The following is a 25926-nucleotide window of genomic DNA, read 5'->3' as shown; positions in this document are numbered from 1 at the left end:
TACGCTCATCCACGTTTGGATATTCGAAGTGTAGATTTTATCCTCCCGTCTTGGAGAGCTGACACATGTGGGTGTCGGGGAATTAGTTTACCCTCTCGCACTGGAGAGCATGGTTGGTCCCTCGGGGGGCGCAATTCCTGTGATGAGTCCCTGAGAAGGGTGCGGTCTTCTTTTGAAGTGCAGGAGTGACCAGTTGTTGTAAGCATGCAGCCAAGCCAAGTTGTGATTACTTTTGAATTCCTCATTGAAAAACGAGTGAAACAAACGAGAACTTAACTGTAGGGTAGGAACTGCATAACAACTGGATAGTCATCGGCTTGTGAGGTGGTGCCCGTCGAGCTGCTTAAGTATTTGGGCTTTGATGTAGTGAGAGGTCACACATGGTACTTCCTTAGATTGTAGGCGCTCCATTGCTTTTAAATCTTTTTGTCGTTTCATGGTGGCTAGGGTGTAATTACTTTTGGAGCCTTCTCTTTGGGTAATGATGAAGGCTTTTCTTAGGACTAGATCTTTAGACTGGAACTGTCGGATCTTGGCCCTTTTGTTGTAGCTGGAGATGAGCTGTTGTTGGTAGGCTGCGATGCGGGTGATGGTCTGATCTTGGCCCTTTTTACTGTTCAGCTCAATGTTTGGTAGTAAAGCGATGATACTTGACTTGATAACATTGGGATGAATGATTGCTTTTGACCCAAATGCCAAAGAGAAAGAAATTTCACCGGTTGCTCATCTTTTGGTGGTGGGTTATGCCCATAGACATCCGGGGAGTTCGTCTGGCCATTTTCCCTTCTTGTTGGTGAAGGATTTCTTAAGGCAGTCGAGGATCATCTTGTTAGATGCTTCAACCCACCTATTGCCTTGAGCATATCTCGGCATGGACATGTGCTGCTTAATGCCATACTTTTGAAAGAACTTCGCTATACCTTTGCCTATGAGTTGCAAGCCATTGTCAGTGACGATGGACTGTGGGATGCCAAATCGGCAAATGATATTCCTCCATATAAAGTGCTCTATGTTCGTTTGAGTCGTGGTTGTCTTGGGCTCTGCTTCTACCCATTTAGTAAAGTAGTTGGTTACCACGATCATCATGCATCTGCCCCCAGTAGCAGGCGGCATGAGTCTCACCAGGTCGATTGCCCACTGAATAAATGACCAATGACTCGTATGCGGGTGTAGTTCGCTGGCAGGCAATGCTGGTATCGGCTTGTAGCGCTGACAGCGATCGCACTTTTGTATTAACTTCTTAGCATCTTGGTGCATGGTAGGGAGTCGTGGAGCTAGGGCCATGTTACACGTAGTAGGAGATGCTCAATTGCTAGTATTGAACCATTCTAAAGCTAAATTTTGGAGCAAAGGTCGGTTAGGGCCGTCCGACGGGCAGCAGGAGGTAATGCTCAACTGCCGGTACATGTTCTCCTATGTAGAATCTTTTGGGGTGACGAGGACAAAACTTGCTTCCGAGTGTGTCATTCCAGTGTTTGTCTGCCTTTGGCGTGTCTTTTGGGCCGAGTTGTTGCATTCGTCAAAAAACTTTGCATCCGCCAAGGTTTACACCTTTATCATTGCACGTTTGGATTAGGTGTCATGAGGATGACTGTGTGCGTTTAAAGGTAAGACTTAAGTTTTCAGGTTGTAACAATTATCGCCAAAGTAGCTTTTGAATTTCTAATAGCATCGAGGAGAGCTTTTGAACTGTGGAATACATGTACTCGGGCCCCCAGCTCTTTTCGTATGATGGTAGAGCTTATTGCAGCTTCAGATACCGTCAAACATGTGAATCAGTCATCCTCTGCTTCCGATTTGGATAGTAGGGAGGTGATGTCGGGTACTTCTTCAAGTCCTTGAATGTGCACTGGCATGCCTCGTCCCAAAGTGCATGATTCTCTGCCAGAGCGAAAGAGTCTACTAGAGTTAGATCTTCTTTCATGATCAATTTTCAGAATAATGGGTGGTTTGCTAGAACTCCTTTTTGGAAGGCTGCTTTAGTTATCGAGTCATTGCATCCGACTATCCTTGCCTTCTCTGCTTTGAACCTCTTAACATATTCACGAAGCGACTCTTTTGGGTTCTTCTTGACGTTGAACAAATGGTCGGACTTCTTTTTGATCGAGTGATATGATGAATATGCTTTGGTAAAAAACAAAGAAAGTTCATTGAAACTTCGGATAGATTGTGATGGCAGGGTGTAGAACCAATCTTACGCTTCGCCTTGTAGAGTGGTGGTGAATATCTTGCACTTAAGATCGTCGTTGTTTCGATAGAGGATCATTGCGCTTCGGTAGTACTTTAAGTGTTTCTCTGGGTCTTCATCCCCTTTGAAAGATATGAAATGTGGTATGGTGAACTCGCGTGGAGGTTCTGCCTCTCATCCGTGAAGGGTGACCTATTTATGTTGGTCATGTCCCGTCGTAAAGCCTCATCGGCCATTTCGTTATGCTGGAAATCACGCGATCGCTTATTTAGGAGCCTCTCTACTTCTTCCTGAATTTGCCTTTGTTGGTGTAGTGGAGCTCTCGGCTGCCCCCAGTTTTGACCTGCTAGTCTAGGCTGCTTTTCTACATGCTTAGTTCGTCTATGCCGCGACAACGGTGCATGTGGTGGATTCCTAGTAGGCGAGGGATTTCGTAGGTTGCTGGTTGAACTTAAGCCAAATTGAGTGATTGCTTCTCTCCGTCTGTCGTGCTGCCTACTCCGATGTGATGTGGAGGATGCTCTTTGTGGGCCTAGCCGCGAATAAACACTTCATTGGAAGGCTGCTCATGTTGATTATCAACGTGTGGCCTCAACCATGAGTGTATGTTCGTCTGTGAGCATAGTCGAGAGTGCACGCTCCTCCACACGCTAAGACGGGAGTATACGCTATCTCGGGGGCCTAATCGGGAGTGTACTCTGCCCAAACGCTGGTTTCGTGGCTGGTCGAGTGGCTGCTTGTCGGGACGCTACTGGAGAGGTTTTTCATCTAGCCTTGTCCTTCTTCAGGACACCTAATTTGGAACACGTTGCATCTTTGTGCGCTGCAAGAGCTGGTTCACCAAGGTCGTCTGCTATGCTAGGACACTCGTCAACTCTATTACTTGTCGAGACAAGTGTTGTTCGCCATTTGGATTGGAAGAGCTTGGAAGGAATGTTTCTTATTGAGCAGTGGAAGTGTGGTAGACTCCAAGCGTGAGATTTGAGCTGGGAAATGTTAAATCCGCAGAAAAATATGATGAAAATGCTCCCTGTTTGATCATCGGTCTGGAAATTTGGAGCCCGGATGGTTGAACTAGTTTTGGACCGATTTAGGCTGCTTGGAAGGCCACGGGAGCAAGTTGGGCTGCGGGAGCAGGCTGCTCGGTGGGAGCAGACTGTTCAGCGGGAGTAGGCTGGGCCACGAGAGCAGGCTGCTCAATCGGAGCAGGTTAGGCCACGGGAGTGGGCCTACTCGGTAGGTGCAGGCTGGGCCACGGGAGTGGGTTGCTCGGCGTGTGATGCACGTGAGTGCGAGGCTTGGGCTCGGGCCCGTGCAAGCTTGGATGGCACGGCTTAGGCCATGGTGAAACCTCGTAGTGGTGGTGCCACTCCGCCTATGACCACATTCAGCCTCACGAATCGCCACGGTCCCATTTCTTAAGTATTGGAATTTTCACTTGTGGAATTTTCTAAAATCTAGCCATTATATTCCTCTTTTACGTTTTATCAAAGAATCTTTGCAAATAAAAAATTCTAATAATAAGAATGTATGAAAAATACAAAGGGACTAGCAAATGGAAAAAATAGAGAAAAAACCTTTTTATGCGAGAGTCTTCTACGAGTGTGGATCTCTAGCTCTCAATGAAAGCACCAATTGTTGGATGCAAATTTCCGACTTCTTCTTCTTGGACAAAATTGCACCTACAAAACAATTAACACTTTAGGTCAAGGCCAAGAGCCTCACGCGCCCACGAAGAATTGGGGGGCGGGGGCTTTGGCCGAAGAACCTCCGATGCCAAAGTTAGAATTTAGAGAGAAAAGTGTTTGAGAGTTTTGGAAAATTTTAGCAAGAGTGAAGACTTACGTTTTTAGAGAAAATGGGTAGAATATATAGGGTGTGGCCGGTCCCCTTTGGAGAAAAGGTGGCTGGCCTTTGGGATGTTTTTTGGGTGTATTTTGTGGTTAATGGGTGATTTATTTGGCAATTAATGGGTTAATTAGGTAATTAATCCATTAATTAGCCAATTAACACATTTTTAGAAGGAATAATTTTGGAGGTTATGGAATGAATAAAATAAATAGCTAATTGATTAGCTAAAACGGGGAAAGTGAGGTAAAAGATATATGGAATGAAATAGGTTTTGAGAGTTACCTTGTAAAAGGGATTTGATGAAATAGGTTTTGAATTGTTGCGTACTTTGGGCACTTTTGACTTGGTTGAAGGATGATTGCCCGCTGCTCGCGCGTAGGAATCTCGTTATACCTCAAGGATATTTTTTGTCCTCTTTCGTCCAAAAATCTACGTGTCACCGTGATTATTTTTGGCTCCACAAAGAGCATATTCATCACGACCAATTCGTGCAAGAAAGTTCTTCCACTCATCTGCCAAGAAAAATGATATGTCAATATATCAGGCAAGGCCACAAGACAACATCTACTAACAAAACCATAAACTTTACCCATAGTTCAAATGAAATACACATCTAAATGAAACAAACAAGGATGTATAAAGGAGATGCAAACAGAAAAAGAACAAGAACAGGGGTGAGGAGGGGGGGATATCAACCCCCGAGACGGAGCATAAGGCTCAGTAATATGGTTTGAAACAGCGAAAGGAAGAAACACAATAACCTAAGAGTCTAAGACAAAGCTGGCCAGGATGACTCTTTCAGTAATTCAACCTCTTGTAAATCTAACAATAAACTCTAAAATATCACCTGAGCAGACTGTGACAAGAAGAAACTATTAATCCCAACCTGGGATACTTAATTGTGCACATAAGCACATCAACTACATCATAAAGCACAAAGAAACAAGAATAAGATCCTAATTAAAGGAATCAAAAAACTACGTGGTTAAATTTTTTGAAGGTAAAATAATATTGGTATTCCCCCTTGTTGCACAACATCATAAAGATCTTGAACAGCCTTAACTGCACCTTTCTCCTGTTCGGGTGTTCCCCATTGTTTCTGTGCATTATATAAACAAAGAAAAATTAATAAAAATGGTTTGAAAACTTTGAGTTTTAATAATAAAAACAAAATAAAGGGTAAAGTGAATAGTATCAGGATTGACTTTTTAGTGTAAAAATATGGTTTTTCGTTAAAGTGAACAGTACCGTGGGCTTTTCGTTAAAACTCCCAATAAACAAAGCAGTATATTTGAGTAAAAAGAAATCGATATACCAGAATAAAGCACAAACAAATAACTATATGACGATATCAATTTTTATGTAACTAGAAGAAAAGAAAACTCGGAAAGATAATTTAAATTGTAGAGAGCTGCGTTCCCAAACGTTACACAACTATCACTCGCCCAAACAAAGAGGACAAAACCCTGTTCAAGATTCCCATCGAAGGTATTTCATACTTTCAGACCAAAAGTCTCAACCCATTTGAAGAAGAAAACCCTCCACCCCATTTTCCTTTTATGTTCCTAAATGCAAAGGTTAGGTATACCAATTAAATGAATTGTCATATGCACACTTTGTAGAGTATGTAGAACTCTTGCAAGCGAGCATGTCCTGGCTTCTATCTATGATTCCACTTTCCTTCTTTGCTAGCTTTTGCTGGAAATTTGCACAAGGGGACAAACAAATACAAGAAATTGCTTAATAATAGATTACAAAATATAAGCACATAAATTCTTTTTGATAAAGAGATGATAAGTACATATATAAGGGTTATGAAAAGTAAATACAAATCTAACAGCTTCAAACTCAACGCTCCCCCACCCCACCCCACAAAAAAATTTTCTTCCTTCATACGAAAATATACCTTAATGACAGACATCAATCCAGTGTTGAACTGTAATACTCCCCTTCCTTCACTACTGGGATCCAGATTCTGAGCCAGAGATTAAGCATGCTCACATACTGCAGGGGGACAATCAGCACTTTCAAAATTGTGAGTTGCAAACATAGAACTTAATTATTTTGCAATATATACAAGTTTTTCACCACCAAATTACAGCAACAACTGAGTTTAGATGATTCCCCATGTTCAAATATTTTTTAAGCTAAACGAACCAAAACAGAACTACCATCAGCCAATCTGGTCTGACAAAATGAGGGGCACTATTTAGACGTTTAAGGTTTTTTTTTTTTTTTTTCATCATGTAGATCTTGTTTCCTTTTGTGTAAGAAATTCCAAGTGAGCTGTTTGAGCATCTTTCTAAAAGCAGTTATGCACTTCAGGAATGGCCTCCTAGTGTAATTCACCAAGACTGAGGAAAATGTACAAGGTGGGTTGCTTTGCTTCTCATCAACTCAAACGATCATCCTTTCGACCCAAAGAAACCAAGTGCTCAATCCCCCCCCACCCCAGCCACCAAATTAGCCTTGCTGATTCTTATGTCACATTTAGGAAAACAAACTTAATTTCCACAACCCAAGCAAGCTACAAAAATTATAATTCAAAATTCGAAGTAAAAAGTACAAAAAAGAAGTGGGTAACAAACAAGTTCTGGAAATATTGGGATCTTCGCTTGGATTTCAATAACAGCTCTCAGAATTTCATCAATATCCCTATTGTTTGCAAGTGTTAGTGAATCTATTGTTTTGATGGTATACGCATTCTACGAAACTAGTTTCAACAATCCAACCGTCAAACATGTTTGTATATACTTCGAGATCGCATACGCCAAAAATTGCAAAAAACAAACATTCAAAAATCAAATAATGCTACATACCTTTTTGACGATTATAAACGAAAGATCACGATTTAACGATTATTTTAACTCCGATTTTGATGATTTTTTACAGCTACATTCCTTGACCCTATATGAATACAATGAATGAATTCAATCTTCAATTTAAAATATTTACACTAGTGAATACCACAAAATCTTTATGTTATACTTAGTGAAAGTATAACTAAACTATAAGTGTTAGTGAATCTATCGTTTTGATGGGACATGCATTCTACGAAAATAATTTCAACGATCCAACTGTCAAACTTTTTTGTATATGCTTTGGGATCGCATACGCCAAAAATCATAAAAAACAAACATTCAGATATCAAGTAACAGGACAAAGGTTTTCGACGGTTATAAACAAACAATCACCATTTAACGGTAGTTTTAACTCCAATTTTGATGATTTTTTACAGCTACACTCCTTGATCCTATATGAATACAATGAACTAATTTGATCGTCAATTTAAAATATTTACACTAGTGGATATCACAAAATCTTATGTTATACTTAATGAAAGTATCAATAAACTGAAAGTATTAATGAATCTATTGTTTTGATGGGATACGCATTGTATGAAACTAGTTTCAACAATCCAACCGTCAAACTTGTTTATATATGCTTCGAGATCGTATACGCCAAAAATCGCAAAAAAATAAACATTCGGAGATTATGTCACAAGACAAACCTTTTCGACGGTTATAAATGAAAAATCACCATTTAATGGTAGTTTAACTACAATATTGATGATTTTTTACAGCTACACTCCTTGATCCTATATGAATACAATGAACTAATTCGATCGTCAGTTTAAAATACTTACACTAGTGGATATCACAAAATCTTATGTTATACTTAATGAAAGTATAAATAAACTCCAAGTATTAGTGAATCTATTGTTTTGATGGGATACGCATTGTACAAAACTAGTTTCAACGATCTAACCGTTAAACTTGTTTGTTTATGCTTCAAGATTGCATACGCCAAAAATCGCAAAAAAAAAACATTCAGATATCAAGTAAAGGGACAAACCTTTTCGACGGCGATAAACAAAAAATCACGATTTAACGGTTATTTTAACTCCGATTTTGATGATTTTTTACAGCTAAACTCCTTAACCCTATATGAATACAATGAACTAATTCGATCGTCAATTTAAAACATTTACACAAGTGGATACCACAAAAGAAAAAGGTAATGCAAGAACCCCAAAAGAAAAGCAAAATGAAAAAAAAAAAAAAAAAAAAAAAAAAACACTTTGCGTGATGTAGGTTCACTTGCGTCGTGCAAAACAGCTTTGCACGATGAAGACCTAGGTCGCACAAAACAGCTTTGCGCAACGCAGGTGTACCTACGTCGCGGAAAGTGTTTTTTTTTTTTCTTTTTTTTTTTCCCCTTTTGCTTATGAACTAATTTGATCATCGATTTAAAACATTTATACAAGTGGATACCACAAAATCTTATGTTATATTTAATGAAAGTATAAATAAACTCCAAGTGGTAGTGAATCTATTATTTTGATGGGATACGCATTGTACGAAACTAGTTTACACAATCCAATTGTCAAACTTGTTTATACATAATTCGAGATCACATACACCAAAAATCACAACAAACAAACATTCAGAGATCAAGTAAAGGGACAAAACTTTTCGATGGTTATAAACGAAAAATCACGATTTAACGGTAGTTTTAACTCCAATTTTGATGATTTTTTTTACAGCTACACTCCTTGATCCTTCATGAATACAATGAACTAATTTGATCGTCAATTTAAAATATTTACACTATTGGATACCACAAAATCTTATGTATATACTTAATGAAAGTATAGATAAACTCCAAGTGTTAGTGAATCTATTTTTTTGATGCGATACGCATTCTACGAAACTAGTTTCAACAATCCAACCATCAAACTTGTTTGTATATGCTTCGAGATCACATACGCCAAAAATCGCAAAAAACAAACATTAAGAGATTATGTAATGGGACAAACCTTTGCGACGGTTATAAACGAAAAATCACGATTTAACGGTCATTTTAACTCCGATTTTGATGATTTTTTTATAGCTACACTCCTTGATCCTATATGAGTACAATGAACCAATTTGATCGTCAATTTAAAACATTTACACAAGTGGATACCACGAAAGAAAAAGGCAATGCAAGAATCCCAAAAGAAAAAAAAAAAAAAAAAAAAAAAAAAACTTTGCACGACGCAAGTGCACCCACATTGTGCAACGTTGGGAAAAAAGTGGTAAAGCATCTTGGTTTGGCGCCAAAATCTTGCACGATGTAGAAAACATCGCGCAAATGGCCTTTGCGCTACGCATTGGTTGGTGCGTCGCACAAGTTAATTTTTTGTTTTTTAATTATTATAATATTTACTTATGTGACTTTACTCCCTTCAAATTCTTTTTTTTTTTTTTTACATAAAACCCACAATAATATATTTTTCTAACAAAAACCCGATCCAAACCACAATAATAAATTTAAAGCTAATTAATAAATATATATACCATTCAATTTCTTAATTTTTATACGTACAAAATAAATAAATTTAAAGCTACTTATTAAATATATATATATATATATATATCATTCAACTTGATCGGATACGCATTCTGATAGTAGCATATTTAGGCTACTTAGTTATGCTATTTCCTTGCATTTAGTGAGCTAATTACTACTTATTATAGTATTTTGAGCTATTTTCGTTTGTTTGTAGGTCCCAATGACAAAGTTGGCAAGAAAAGGCAATTTTGAGCCTTTTAGAGCAGTTTTGGGCTTATTATGGATAGCTTGTATATGGAGCAAGGTGGATGGACGAATTTGGAGTCAAAAGAGGCTAGGAACATGCTACAAATCAGAAAATGAAAGCTCAAGACAAAGAAGATAAGGAAAGAGCAAGAAATATGGAAACTTATCCTAACAACCTTTTCTTACCCAAACCTTATCCTATCTTAACCTAACCTTATCTTGTTCCCCCTTAATCCTAGCTGCAAGTGGACCTAAAAACCTAATTTCTAGAAGCCTTATCTGACCCTAAAAGGGTGATGCACCTTCCCCCCCTTTTATGCCTTCTAGAACACCCAAAATAACCACAAAACACCTAATTTCTAGAAGGCCCAATTTTGGACGAATTTCCTAAACCTTTTTCTGATTGGATTCTGATTTAAATTGGCCCTTTTCCTCTTGGATTTGGATTGTATAAGTCCATATCTGAAATAAATTGGGCTAGGACTTGATTTCCAAACCTTTGCCGCAACCTAGGGGGCCTTAATCACTTATTTCTGCTAGGTTTAACCCTAATTCTGATTGCTAGGGTTTTTGCCATGCTATATATATATATATGAACCTTAAGTTGCCGCACCCCCTTACACACCCTAGGCAGCCATTCTTCATTCAATTCGTTCATTCATCGACACACACACCATCCATTCAGAAAATACAACCTTGTGCCAAAAATCCTAGGGAGAAGGAGTGTTGTGGCTTCCATAGGAGAAGGAGACCCTTGTGCCGTAAGAATCAGCATCCATTGAAGACTTTGGGATTTCTTTCTTCCCTTGTTTCGGTTCCATGTGTATTTTAATTTGCTTTTCAATTGTCATGAACATGTGTAACTAAGTTTTTCTTAGTTAGAGGTGAATTCAAAGCCATGGACATATGTTTTAAATGAATTGATTTCCTCCAGATTTTGTTTCTTGAATTGTGAATGTGATTTACTTAATTGATTTATTGAGAACTTGTTCTTGTGTGTTGATTAAGGATGCATACTTAGTTGTCATGCATTAATTTGATGCTAGGATATAAGGGAATTTCACCTAATCGTTATGAACTTATATTCACAAGTAGTGAAAATCACTAGTCATGATTGTATTAAGTAAATTCTAGGCAAGAGTATCATGCAATTCATAGTTACGAATGCCTAGTCAATGCCTAGTCAATGCTTAGGGTTTTCAAAAAGCTTAATGATCTTTGATTTTATCTCTATTATGCAGTTCATGTAGAGAATTTGATATGAGTAATTTGATTGTCGATGCATATTCCATCCAATTCAATGAAACTAGGAAAATCTGAAAGTTAATTTGTGCTTTTCACAATTAGTTTGGGGCATTGTCATTCATGGTTTAAAGGGATAAAATCTGGAAATCAATTTATGTTACATATGTGCATGTGTGGAGAAGGACCCTCTAACAAACCTTTTTCCCATTCAATTCACCTAATTTAGTGCCTAATCTGTTTAGTTTACAATCTGTCCAATTTAATTAATTTCGTCCAAATCAATTCCCCCTTTTATTAAGTGTGTTAGATTAGTTAGAAAAGTGTTTGAATCTGTCCAAATTAGTGTTTTGAGTCTAAGTTAGTTAAATTTCATCCAAATCACCCTTGAGAGTCTAGTTTAAGTCTATTTAATTGTTTTGTGTTGTTTTGAGTCTTTTTAATTTGTTTTGAGTCATATAGGTCTAGTTAAGTGTTTTTAAGTTTAGTTTTGTGCTTTTAAGTCGGTTTAGAGTAGATTAGCATCCCTATTTAATCCCCGGTTAGAAGGATCCTTACTTGCATATATACTACAATTGTCACAAATAGGGTTTAATTTGAATGTCAATATAATTTTCACATCAAATTTTGGCGCCGTTGCCGGGGATTAGCAAACTTGCTAATCCCTTGTGTTTGTGTAGTGTCAAAGTGTGTCTTAAGGTCAAGAGTATCATGTGTTTACTTTTGTCTTTCTATTTGTGTTTGCCGTGCTTTATTCCTTGCTTTAGTTTATGTGCCGTAACCTATTCTTTGTTTTGTGTGTGTTTGCCATGCCTCTAAGAGGGTTGCTGATTTGTTTTGTTTCCTTGTTCTAGGTACAAGTGTATGACTTGTAGTTCTCATCCTGTTCGTGAGAATATCTTGGAGTTTGACGACGATTTTGAACGAACTTTGAGAAGAAAGAGGAAGTAACCAAAACCTAATCCACCTAGTTCTAGTTCTGAGGTCGAATCTGAAGAAGAAGAAGTGGAAGAGGAAGGACAAGTCATGGCGGTGGATAATTGAACAATCAAAGAGCTTTCTGCCTCGGGGTTGGACAATGCCACGCCAATTTGCATTTAATACCCTAGGGCGGCTCAAGGCAAGACAGATGAGTTCGAATTAAAGTCAAGCTTGCTGCATCATATTCCCAAGTACCATGGGCTGTTCATGGAAGATCCAAACAAGCAATTGAAGGAGTTTGAAGTTGTCTGCTCAAGCATGACACCCATTAACGTCGATGGGAATATTTTGAAGATGAAAGCTTTTCCATTCTCTCTTGTGGAAAAGGCTAAGGATTGGCTTTATGAATTGGCACCTGGGACCGTTACTTTTTGGGAAAGCATGAAGAGAGCATTCTTGGAGAAATTCTTCCCAACTTAAAGAGTGATTCTTTTGAGGAAGAAGATTAGCGGAATTCAACAAAATCAAGGGGAGTCTTTTCCAACGTATTATGAGCGTTTCAAGATGTTAGTTGCATCATGTCCTCAACATCAAATGAAGGAAGAGCTCTTAATTCAATATTTCTACGAGGGACTCCTTCCAATTGAGAGGCAAATGCTAGATGCTTCAACGAGAGGTGCTTTGGTTGACAAAACACCAGTGGTTGCCAAAGTCTTAATTGCAAACCGAGCATTAAATGCACAACAATATGAAGGTGTTAGACAAAGAGATACCCCACGGCAACAACAAGTGAATGAGGTAAGTGCAATTTCTTAAATTTAATCTCAATTAGCTAACCTCACTATGCTTGTGTCTCAGGTGGTCGATGGATCCAAAGGAGAATATGAATGCATGTGACTGATTTAAAGAATAGGAATGCATGTGTTTAAAGAGTGGGAGATGGAATGGGATGCACGGCAATGTTGTTGTTGGTGTGTTATGCATGGCATGGTTGGGATTGTGGTGCAATGATGGAGGAATAAGTGCATGTGGCTGAGATGGTTTGATGAATGAATGTGTTTAAATGGTTTAAAACAGGAAACAAAGCCCTTCCTTGCCAGAGACACAAGGAAACACACGACATTGTCCTAAGGTTGCAAGAAATGTTGTTTTTGTGTTCTAAAATACGTAGGAGTCTTCAATGATGCTCAAACATGAGGTCTTTTAGGATTTAACTTTCCTACTTCAAGTCTTCAATTTCGTCCATCCTCTTGGCTCCAAGCATATGATATCCATTCCAATCTCTAATTTGCTCCAAAAGGCATCCTTTTGCATACTTTGCCCTTAGAACCTGAAAATACACAAAAGAAGCATAAAGGACTAAAATAACTAAAGAAACATAACGTAAATGCACGAGAACAAGCCATTTAAGTCGCATGAATATGCTCCTATCAGAAGGCTAGCTAAGGGGTTCATCTCCACACATGCCATACTTGCACTCAAAACGATTTCTAATTGCTTTTCAATAAACCATGAATTCTCAACGCCCCAGATTAACCGTGACTTGCACTAATTAACCCTAAGATTTTCCTAACGTTATTGAATTGGATGATTGCATACGACAACCCAAAGCCTTCCCCACAAGTTCCCTACATGAATTGCATAATAGAGATACAAGCAAGAATCATTAAGTTCTTTGAAAACCATAAGCATTGACGAAGCACTCGTTACTATGAATTGCATGAACTTATGCCAAGAATTTACTTAACGCAATTGAGATCATCAACTTTTACTACTTGTGAATATAAGTTTGTAACGATTAGGTGAAACTTCCTTATATCCTAGCATTAGATTTATGCATGATAATTAAGCGTGCACTCTGAACCAACACACACAAATCAGTTTAATTCAAATAGATAAGTGAATTGAATTCACAACTTATGAAACGCAATTAGAGGTAATCAAATCATATAGCAAGCATGATCATGGTTTCGAATCCCCCCTAGCCAAGGGGGGGGTTTAGTTCCTCATACGTACAAGACAAAGAAAAGTAAATTTAACTATTGAAATCAAAGGAGAGGAAACACCTAAAAATTCCAGCAACTCGAACTTGAATTGCATGAACGTCCAAGCCCTCTTCTCCTCCTCTTTGTTGCGGCACAAGGTCTAAGGACAGGTTTTGGGTGGTATTTGTATGGAGGAATGGATGTGTGATGGTAGGGTAGTGTTTAGGAGGGATGGGGAGTGCGGCAAGGTGGGAAAATATGGAGAATGGTGAAGGATGGCTGCGGCAAAAGGTTGGGAATGTATTTCTGGCGAATTTCTGAATGTGCAGGAGTGAATGATGATCCATTGGTGCGGCAAGGGAGTCTATTTATAGTGCAAAATCCTTCTCAATCAGCAAGGAAAAGGACTAAGTATTTGAAGATGACAAGGAAATCAAAACCCATCAAGAATAGGCCATCAAGAAGGTAGGAAACCCCAAAGGAAAAGGAATAAAGGCGCCAAATTTTTAGGGTTCTAGAAACAAAGTGTTTTGTGGCAGAAATTGGCACTTCTAGAAGGATTTGAGGCGCCACCTTTGTAGGAGATAAGATAAGGTTTCTAGAATCATGATTTAAGTGCCAAATTTGTAGGGAAAAAGAGATAAGGGTGCGGCACCTTCTTAGGGATAATGCTAGGGCTTCTAGAAAGCCTAAAAACTAAGGGGAGTTGGATAAAACCCACGACAAAGATAGGATAGGGCATCTAAGGTTTCTAGAAACCCTTCAAGATAAGGTAAAGTGCATGGCATCCCTATAGGATTAGGATAAGGTGTCCTAAAGTGTTTAGGACTCCTCTTTGTGGCTGAAAACCTTGTGCATTAGGATTAGGAAAGCTAATCCTTCTTCATCTTGGAATTCTTCTCCTTCTTGGACTTGGAAAACTTTTTTGTTGCTGCAACTTGAGGCCATTGGGATTTAACTTTCCTACATCAAGTAGGAAACCTTGCTCAAGTAGGAATCATCATCTTCAAATCTTCAATTTCGTCCATCCTCTTGGCTCTAAGCATATGATATCCATTCCAAGCTCTAATTTGCTCCAAAAGGCTCCAAAATGCATCATTTTGCATACTTTGCCCTTAAATCCTGAAAATACATAAAACTAGCTTAAAAGACTACTTTACTAAGGAAAAACACTATAAATGCACAAGAACAAGCTAAACTAAGGTGCATAAATATCTCCCACTCTTTAAACACTTCTTAAGTTACTTACCAATTTGTCTCAGGGGCAAGAGAATCAAACCAAAGCCATGCAAAACCAAGACAAAAGGGTGGATCACTTGGAGAAACAAATTGGGCAGATTGCGGAGTTTGTAGGACAATTCCGAGACCAAGGCAAGCTCCCTAGCTCAACCATTGTCAATCCAAAGGGAGGGTTCGAATCTGCCAAGGCAATCATGTTGAGAAGTGGTAAGGAGGTCGGACACACCCCAAGGCCGTCCAAAACAAGTCAAGAAGAGGACATGTTGCTGCAAGAAGAGGAGGAACAAGGAATAAAGGCCACGACAAGGGTAAAAGACACTTTGCCGCAGCCCCCTATTGTGCCAAAACCGTCCAACACGCCTAAGGTAAGTCCAAATTCGACTTTGTCAAGTTCTATTCCACTAAACGTGCCCTTTCCTAGCAGGTTTAGGCAATCAAAGAAGGAAGAGAGTGAAAAGGACATTTTGGAAACCTTTAGGAAAGTTCAAGTCAACATTCCGCTCCTTGATGCAATCAAGCAAGTTCCTAAATATGCCAAGTTCTTAAAAGAGCTTTGCACAACGAGGAAGAGGATTTCAAACAAGGAGGTGGTCCAGGTAAGTGAGAATGTGTCTGCAGTGCAACAAAGGAAACTACCACCTAAATGCAAAGATCCGGGTAGTTTTACAATTCCTTGTGTTATTGGAAATACTAAAGAGTGGGAGATGGAATGGGATGCACGGCAATGTTGTGCATTTATAGTGTTTTTCCTTAGTAAAGTAGTCTCTTAAGCTAGTTTTATGTATTTTCAGGATTTAAGGGCAAAGTATGCAAAAGGATGCATTTTGGAGCCTTTTGGAGCAAATTAAAGCTTGGAATGGATATCATATGCTTGGAGCCAAGAGGATGGACGAAATTGAAAATTTGAAGATGATGATTCCTACTTGAGCAAGGTTTCCTACTTGATGTAGGAAAGTTAAATCCCAATGGCCTCAAGTTGCAGCAACAAAAAAGTTTTCCAAGTCCAAGAAGGAGAAGAATTCCAAGATGCAGAAGGATTAGCTTTCCTAATCCTAATGCACAAGGTTTTCAGCCACAAAGAGGAGTCCTACACACTTTAGGACACCTTATCCTAATCCTATAGGGATGCCATGCACTTTACCTTATCTTGGAGGGTTTCTAGAAACCTTAGATGCCCTATCCTATCTTTGCCGTGGGTTTTATCCAACTCCCCTTAGTTTTTAGGCTTTCTAGAAGCCCTAACATTATCCCTAAGAAGGTGCCGCACCCTTATCTCTTTTTCCCTACAAATTTGGCACTTAAATCATGATTCTAGAAACCTTATCTTATCTCCTGCCACTACTACAAAATAGAGCTTTCATGACACTTATTAAAATTTTTAATGACATTTATTTATTAAAAATGTTATTAAAATAAATGGATGACGCAACTTAAAAAAAAAATCCACGGAAGGATTTAAAATTTCAGAAAGAGCGAAGATCCCGCACTCACAACTTCCTCACGACTCATTCACTCCACTACCCAACCCCCCTTCAGCCAACTCCCAGATAGAGAATGAAAGATCAAAGCCTCATTCTCCTCTCTTTCTCTCTCGCTTTGCAGTTCCAAACCCGATTCCCTCCGCTCTTCCTCGCCTTCCTCCCGTCGCATCCTCCACTTCTGGTAATTTCTCTGCTCCGCTTTTGATTTCTCCGCTTCTCGCCTTTGTTTCTAGTGTGATTTCGGTTTTGTTCTGGTTTTTAATTTTAGTTTGGGAATGTAGGGTTTCTGGATTTTTCTAGAAGACAGTTTTCATCAACCAGATTGATTGTTTTCCTCAAATTTCCCTCAAAACCTAATTGTGTAAGGTAAGTTTGTTGGAATGGTTATGGGTTTTCTAGAAAATAATTTCTATATTAATATGTTTTGTGAAGTTGTATTGATTAGTCTGAGTTATGTGGCTGGATAGATTTTAGTTTAGCCTTGTCATTTGCTAAAGTAGTTTCTGAACAAATTGTAGTTGAGCCATGATCATTGTTTTTATTTTTATTTTTATTTAGATTGAAGTTAGGTATATGTATTTTATATACATATATATGTGTGCGCATGGGTGTGTGTGTGTATGTGTGTGTAGAACGCTGTTTATATAAGAAAAACTCCTCATAAGCTCTGCTTCTGTTTATAGCACATCACGTGTTTGATAAAACTCCTCATAAGCTCTGCTTCTGTTTTTTTATCTTTAGCTTGCAATAGTTTATATATTGTGCAATCTCATTATATGTGTTATTCTAATATCAATCAATATAACTATTTTAGAATGGATAAATCTTGGATGTCTATGGATAGAAGATCACAAATGTATTCTGAAGGGGTTGAAAACTTTTTGAATTATGCTATGCTTCACGCTACTGATATTAACTACATACGTTGTCCGTGCCTAAAATGTGGTAACATCAAATCAAGGACGGTTAAAGAGATAAGAGAGGATCTCTTTTTCAATGGTATAGATCAAAGTTATTGTACATGGTATTGGCATGGAGAAGCTGTTCCAGATAGTAAGAATGAGAAAATGAGTAATCGGGAAGAAATAGTTGAAGATAACATTATCGGGATGGTGAAAGCAGCTTATGATCATTTTGCTTCAAATCCTGAACAATTTGAGAAGTTGTTAGAGGATGCAGAGAAACCTGTATACCCTGGTTCAAACTTCACAAAGTTATCAACCTTGGTCAGATTGTACAATATAAAAGCAAAGAATGGGTGTAGTGATAAACTATTTGCAGATTTACTAGAATTTTTAGGAGTATTGCTCCCACAGAAGAATGAAATACCCCCCTCTGTGTATGAAGCAAAAAAAACATTGTTTTCTCTCGGAATTGAGTACGAAAAAATACATGCATGCCCCAATGATTGCATCCTATACAGGAAAGAGCATTTAGATGCAATTGCATGTCCTACATGTGGTTTTTCTAGATGGAAGGTTAACAAAAGTTCTGGGGAGCCTAGTAAGGGGGTACCTGCAAAGGTATTATGGTATTTTCCCCCTATTCCAAGATTTCAAAGAATGTTTTATAACAGCAAGACAGCAAAGAATTTGATATGGCATGCCCAAGATAGAGAAGTTGATGGTAAGTTGCGTCATCCGGCTGACTCTCCCTCATGGAAGCTTGTTGACCACATGTGGCCAGAATTTGGTGGTGACCCAAGAAATCTCCGACTAGCAATTTCAACAGATGGGTTTAATCCCCATAGCGCTTTAAGCAGTAGATATAGTTGTTGGCCAGTGATTATCGTCACTTACAACCTTCCACCATGGTTATGCATGAAGCGAAAATTTATGATGTTAACACTGTTGATATCTGGCCCTAAGCAACCAGGTAATGATATCGACGTTTATATGGCACCATTTATTGATGACTTAAAAACTCTATGGGAGGTTGGTGTTGAAACTTATGATGCATACAATAAGGAGAACTTTATGTTAAAGGCTGTGTTATTATGGACTATCAATGACTTTCCTGCTTACGGTAACTTATGTGGGTGTAGTGTGAAAGGATACTCTGGATGCCCTATATGTGGTGATAGAACATCTTCTAAATGGCTAAAGTTAGGGAGAAAGGTAATCTTTACTGGTCATAGAAGATTCCTACCACAAAATCATCATTACCGACAACAAAAAAAACCATTTGATGGTACTCAAGAGTTTGGATCAGCTCCATCTCCGTTGAGCGGGGAAGAAATATTGCATGAAGTTGAAGGAATCAAAATATCATGGGGTAAGAAGAATGTAGATCTCCCATCAAAAAACAAAAACAAAGGAAATATCATGTCAAAGAATACAAAGCTTCTTGGAAAAAGGAAGGTGAGGAGTGGAATAGCGAACACAAAAGAAACAGATAAGAAGGCAAAAAAAGTAGACAAAAAGGCTGATGTTCAAACTCGCTGGAAAAAGAAGTCAATTTTCTTTGATTTACCATATTGGAAGTCACTGCATGTTCGACATTGTTTAGATGTTATGCACATTGAGAAAAATGTTTGTGAGAGTATCTATGGTACATTACTTAACATTCCTGGAAAAACAAAGGATGGTGTGGCAGGTCGGAATGATCTAATTGCTTTAGGTCTACGTACAGATTTGGCACCAGAACATGGAAATAACAAAACATTTCTTCCCCCAGCACCTTATACATTATCTAAGGCTGAGAAGATTTCAGTTTGCAAAGCATTGTCCGAACTCAAGGTCCCATCAGGATATTCTTCAAATTTTAGAAACCTTGTGTCAATGGAGGAGCTAAAACTGTTTAATCTTAAATCTCATGATTGTCATATACTTATGCAGCAACTACTTTCCGTGGCACTTCGTGCAGTACTGCCAAAGCATGTAAGATATGCTATCACCAGATTTTGTCTATTCTTTAGCCATTTATGCAGCAAAACAGTGGATGTTTTAAGGTTAGATGAAATACAAAGTGAGTTGGTGATTACTTTGTGCTTGCTTGAAAAGATTTTTCCACCTTCCTTTTTTGATATAATGGTCCATCTCACAGTGCACTTGGTTAGGGAAGTTCGCTTATGTGGACCGGTTTATTTTCGTTGGATGTACCCTTTTGAAAGGTACATGAAAATATTAAAGGGTTATGTGAGAAATACATATCGTCCAGAGGGTTGTATGGTTGAATGTTATATTGCAGAAGAAGCTATAGAGGTTTGTAGCGAGTATTTATCAGGGGTAGACCCAATTGGAATTCCATTGAAGATTCGTTCACATCATAAAGATGTTGGCTATCCATTATCGGCTGGAAAATTTTTGAAGGCGGATAAAAAGCATTGGCAGCAAGCACATCACTATGTTTTGGATAACACACCTGAAGTGGAACCTTATATCAAGTAAGTTTAACCATTCATACTCATTTATATAGTTTAACTCATTGTTTTTTCATTACTTACAACATTTCCTATCCTTTTGACCAACTCAATGTTACCTAATTAAAAAAACTATCAGGGAGCATAAGAAATCCTTGATTAAGGAGCACCCCAAAAAATCAAAAAATTTGAAGTGGCTTCAGGATGAACATAATCGAACTTTCATTTATTGGCTGCAAAAAAAGGTATTAAACTCGCATTGTACTTATGCACTAACATTTTTGTTTATGAAGTCAAACTAATTATGCCAACATATGCAGGTTGAGGATGAGCTTAATGTCCCTAATAATCACATATCAGAAACCTTGAGATGGATATCACATGGCCCTCGATATGAAGTTAATGGTTGTAATTTTCACACCAAGTCTCGTGATGATTCACAAGTCACTCAAAACAGTGGAGTAAGCTTAGTGGCCAATACGATGCAAATTTCAAGCGCTAAGGATAAGAATCTTATTATCTCAGATATGACTTTTTATGGGGTGATTCAAGAGATATGGGAACTTAATTATAACGCATTCATGCGTGTAGTATTTAAATGTGATTGGGTTGAAAATAAAAGTGGCATCAAATTAGAAGAGTTTGGGATCAAATTAATTGACCTCAACAAAATTGGACATAAGTTAGATAGTTTTGTTTTAGCTACTCAAGTGAAGCAGATATTTTACATTGCAGATCCAGAGGATTCAAGGTGGTCGGTTGTACTGCCTGGGCCTCAGTATGATTGGCTACATGATGATGAGCTAGGAGATACTATAATTGAACGCGAATGTCTTACTACTAAATTGCCACCCATTGAGTCATTTGATGTTCTAACTGAGGAGTCTGATGATATCTACATGCGGGATGATTGCGAAGGCATTTGGGTTGAAAATACATAGTCATATCACTCAGAGAAATATCTACTCTATTTCATATGTTATTGAATGCTATGTTGAATGCATATTTTTAAATTACATTACGACTTTATATTTTCTCCATACTTTTGGATTTATCTTGTTTAGTTGTGACTTATTGGTAAGGCTTAATTTATTTAGAGATTATTGGGCTGAGATGAAGTATGATGATAATCTTTGTGGAAATAGGAGTTGAATTCATATTGTTCTTTTTTTTGAGTATTGACAATTGTCACTTAGGGAGTATTTGTTTATTGAAATGAACATTGGAATTGAATTGAATGAAGGTTGGTTTTATGATTTTGGAGAATGGCCAATTGCCCTATTTCTTTATTTTTCCTTACTTCCTCAACCAACTATTGGCATGAGCCTATCCGTTTAAGGTTCATTCAATGAACCAAACATTACCTTTAAGGTTCTTTATATTTCTTTCTTCCTTACTAATTTGATCATTGTCTTGATTTTAAATGAATCTTGCAGAATATATTGATGAAATGACAGATTCAGAAGAAGATGACCAAGATTTTGTAACAAGGAAACCAAGAGGTGCAACTCAATTGCAAGACTTGGTGCAAGGTAGAAGTGATGGGGATCGGTTAGAGGTTGGATATAACAGTAAGGGACAACCGTGTGGACTTGCAGGAGCAAAACTAGCAAGTTTTATTGGTGTTATGGCGCGTACCACAGTTCCAATTACAATTCCAACTTGGAAAGAAGTAGAGTCATCTTATAAAAAAAAGATTTGGTACATGGTTCAGGTATATCTCCAAAAAATTAAACAAAAAAAAAAGCTTTTACATCTGTATGACTTTGTGAAAGTAATGACCAATTTCTATTATGCATTTGTAGAAAGCCTTTATAGTACATTCAAATAGCAGAGCGGATGTTTTGAAGAGTGCTGCAAAGACATGGCGAACATTCAAGAGTAGTCTAACATGTGAGTACATATTAAAGTTCAAAGAACAACCTGAAGTCTTAAAGAAACCACCAAAGATCTATGATTTCATTCGTCAGCCAGTATGGGATGAATTTGTGAGGTCGAGATTAACTGAGAAGCATATGGTACGTATATATGATTTCAAAATTAAGTACGAAGCATCCGGTACATATTATGTTTTGCAATTATTAAAGACTAATTATTGGATTGCATTTGATAGAAAATCCATGAAGAACAATCGAGGAGGCGAGCTAAGCATAAGTACCCTCATCGACTTTCTAGAAAAGGCTATGCAAGATTGGAAGAACAAATAGTAATGTCCAGTTACTTTTGTATTCATTTAATTATCATACAAATAAAAACTATCTGATATAATTTTGATACGTTCATCCAAATAGAAATCAGCTTATGGAATCACTGCTGACATTGATCGATCAGTGCTTTGGAAACTATACGAATGAGATGGTGAAAGTACGCGCTGATAAAATAGTAAGTTTTATCTGTAAGGTTGGGAAAGATACTTAATTGATGTATTTCATACTAACGCCAACTGTTATAGGATAAAGTAACTAAGGCCGTTGAAGATGGGACTGTACCAACGTCTGGTAGTAATGACATATTGACAATTGCTTTGGAAACACCTGAATATTCGGGTCGTGTAAGAGGTGTTGGAACTGGTGTCAGTCATAGAATGTACTTCAAGACTCCAAGATGCAAAACTCAATCGAGTCAACAACAAATGATGCAAACACATTTGGAGCAGCAAAGTTTACACATTGAGGAGTTAAATAAGAAGTTCAATTTGATTGCTTCTTTGTTAACTCCAGATCAGTTGAGCAAGATGCAAGAGTTGGTCCAATATAATGTGGTACAGTCCAATCATATTTCTGAGAAAGCTAGTTGCACAGCAAAGAAAGAAAAAAATGAAACATCTACTGAGAAAGTGAAACAGGGTGATTTGGTGGAAATCATGTCTAAGAAGAGAGCAAAACATGACGATGTGCCGAAATTCATGTCTAAGAAGAGAGCGAAACAAAAGGTTAACAAGAATACTAAAACCATGGATAAGATTGAAGCTAAGAAGGTATGTACTAGTCATGTAAGTTTCGTTCTTCTTAACTATAATAAGTAGCAATGTTAATTTAAGTTTACTTTTCTTAGGTCAAGCAAAAGGATATGCAGGAAATATTTGATTTGAACATCATGGAAAAGACGGACAAAATTGCAAATTCAAACGAAAAAGAAAGTGATATCAAGAACCATTTCAAGGTACATAGTCATTGTAGTATTTGTTCTTTTTGGCTATTTTAAGTAGCGATTATTAATTAATTTAATTTTCCAAGGTAAAGCAAAGTGACCAAGAGAACATATATGATGTGAACATCAACGATAAGACAAACAAAATTACAAATTCTATGGAAAAAATATCTGATATCAAGAAGGTACATGCCCTTTACAATTCCTATTTATGCTATAATCCCAACAATAGTTGATTAATGAAATATTTTTTTTAAGGTACAACAGTGCAAGCTCACTATAGACACTGCTAAGAACATTGTTGCATATGGATCAGTCATCCCATTAGACGGGCCAATACATGGAATTCCACTTGGGCCTAAGAACCTACGTGTTTCTATTGATTTAGCAATTAAAGAAGATGCTCTTCTTCCAATACCTAGTTGTGAAGCTGTGAATATCAAACAAGCAATTGGGAGTCACGTAGCTTGGCCACGACATCTTGTCGTGATAAATGATGAGGTACTCCTATGTGATTTTCTTATGAATATGTGGAAAAAATTATAGTACTAATATGTCTCATTTCACCATATTTATCTATCTATGCAAAGTTGAGAACGAATCCACCCCTCAGGCAAAGATCCCAAAAACAACCTTTGGCTTTGCGTTCACTTATGCTCATAGCTCAAAACATGCATAAGGATGTTACTGTACCTATCATTATCGAATCTGACCTATTCGGAAATGAGCACACAACATTTATTGGTGGAGATGACATCATTCAATTTTGTTCCATGGCTGAAATATCGACTGTTTGCATTTCAATTTACATCAGGTTTGACATAATCTTAAATTTATATACAATACAGTCTATTGCATGCACCCACATTGGGTAATGATAAGATACTAATTGCCACATTTGTTGTAGGCAACTTTGGTCAACGTTGAAGAAGAACAATCTTGATGGAATGTTTGGATTTGTAGATCCTGGCAGAATTTCCCAAAAGGCTGGCAAAAAGGAACAAAGATCAAATGCACTGGCTCTTAGATTACAGAACTGCAAAAAAGGACAATTAATTTTTGCTCTGTATAACAAAGGGTTATTAGTACTATGTGTTTTGAACTTTTGTTCCTAACAGATCAGTAGTTGACCATTGTGTGATAAAGAATGCAATTATTTATGTTTTGTAGGTTTCATTGGTTGTTGGCTATTATTGACCCCTATGAGGAATTAGTGTATTATATGGACTCGCTTAATTGGATACAAATAGATCCTGGAATGAAGAACATTGTTGAACTGTAAGTATTTGGATATACGTTTGTCTTTATTTAATGCATTTCAAGATTTGTATATATTTCATGTGTTATTATCCTCTACGTGCAGAGCATTGAAGATGTTTAAAGCTCAAAAGGGAATAAAGGGTCAAAAAAATATTAATTGGAAAGTAGTAAAGGTAAGGAATCTTTGTCTCATGGGATCGGCATGCCTGTAAGCTTCTCATTATTCTTGATAATATTTTGGTGGTGTTCTGGAATACTGAATGGTTTTGCTTTTATTTTTTTATTTTTTTACCTTACCGAGTGTGTTTTAGCGTTGGAAGTACAGAGTGGTATCTTACTATCTTTCAACAAGATCCTTTTTATAAGGAATCTGGTTAATAGCCAGCAATAAGTGTAATAAATATTGTTATTAATCCACTAAATTTTTAAGTACGTGCTGTAATATTATGTATAGTAAAAGATATGCCTTTCCATAGGATAATCATATGACAAAAGGTTGTTCCATGGCATTGCATTAACAAAATGATACCATCAGTGGAAATGAAAGAGTATTTGCTACTTCATGCTAATAGGTTATGTACTGGATGGTACAAGACTGTATGTATGGATATGTTGCCGACAATTATTTACGTTTTGTATGTAGGAGCACAAAATCTGAAATGTTACGCCAAACGATATGTGGAAATGATTATTTGAATTGCTATGGTCATGATATCTTACATCCTTTTAAAGTTCTTTGTTTATACTTTTTTTATTTTTATATGCAGTGCCCTTTGCAAGAAGGAACTGTAGAATGTGGATATTATGTGATGAAATACATGAAGGAAATCGTTGATGATCCGAACTGCTCAATTATTACCAAGATTAGTACTACTGTTACAAAGAGCACTTAAGCGGGTGTATTAGTTAATGATTGAAATTAGTTTTTGTTGTAACATGTTCTCTTTGGTTGTGATTTGTTGCAGTTCAAAGAAAAAGCTACATACACTCAACAGGAAATTGATGCATTAAGAATAGAGTGGGCTGAGTATGTTGATGACTTCATCCCAATAGATGAAACACTAGATTAGCTAGTTTGTGAAATTTTAAATTAAGTGAACTTATAGTTTTATTTTAGTAGGAAACTCTACACATTATATTGTCTTTTGTAATACTTCGGTACTGGATGAATTATAAATTTATGAAGCAATACTGTTTAATTTAATATCTTGCTTCTTCGATGAATTATGTTAAGACTTTTTATATATGTCATCATACATATTTCAGGACATGTATTAAATTGTTTATGACACGCTTTGTGTGTCGTTGCTAATATTCAATGACGTTGGAGTGTTATAGTACATGACTTTATACAGATGTCATGTTTACTGTACCATGACACTTATTCCTCTGTTTATGACACATATTCTGGTCTCCAATTGAAATAGATGACACACTTTTTTAATTCAATGATCCTTGTTAGGTGTCTCTAAACGCTATACATGACATTGTGCGTATGTCATGATTAGTATACCATGACGCTCATTCCTATGTTTATGACACTTATTATGTGTCTTAAATGGTAATAGATGACATAAGTTCTTAATTTAATGACACTTATTGGGCGTCCTTAAAAGTAATACATGACACTCTTTCAACGTCATAAAAAATATCTTTAATGACACC

General features: G+C 37.3%; 1 protein-coding gene across 1 annotated transcript; it reads left to right on the top strand.

Annotated features, from left to right (window-relative positions):
* Nucleotides 1–23672: 23672 nt before the first annotated feature.
* On the top strand, nt 23673–25331 carry LOC137747925 (uncharacterized). Its single transcript, XM_068488050.1, has 6 exons — nt 23673–23815; nt 23909–24079; nt 24172–24279; nt 24365–24434; nt 25029–25136; nt 25227–25331. Exons 1-6 carry the CDS (start codon nt 23673–23675, stop codon nt 25329–25331), a joined length of 705 nt encoding a protein of 234 aa, XP_068344151.1.
* The last annotated feature ends 595 nt before the right edge of the window (nt 25332–25926 follow it).

The sequence above is a fragment of the Pyrus communis genome, chromosome 10 (assembly GCF_963583255.1).
Source record: "Pyrus communis chromosome 10, drPyrComm1.1, whole genome shotgun sequence".
Classification (NCBI taxonomy): Eukaryota; Viridiplantae; Streptophyta; class Magnoliopsida; order Rosales; family Rosaceae; genus Pyrus; species Pyrus communis.
The sequence above is the reverse complement of the archived record's forward strand: the minus strand, read 5'-3'. Positions and strand labels throughout refer to the sequence as shown.

What these genes read in the sequence shown, in the direction of transcription:
- LOC137747925 (XM_068488050.1), top strand. Translation starts at nt 23,673, where the DNA reads ATGCATAAGGATGTTACTGTACCTATCATTATCGAATCTGACCTATTC. An exon ending in ATGAAGAACATTGTTGAACT is followed by an intron (nt 24,280 to 24,364) that starts GTAAGTATTTGG and finishes CTCTACGTGCAG; the next exon opens with AGCATTGAAGATGTTTAAAG. An exon ending in TTACCAAGATTAGTACTACT is followed by an intron (nt 25,137 to 25,226) that starts GTTACAAAGAGC and finishes GATTTGTTGCAG; the next exon opens with TTCAAAGAAAAAGCTACATA.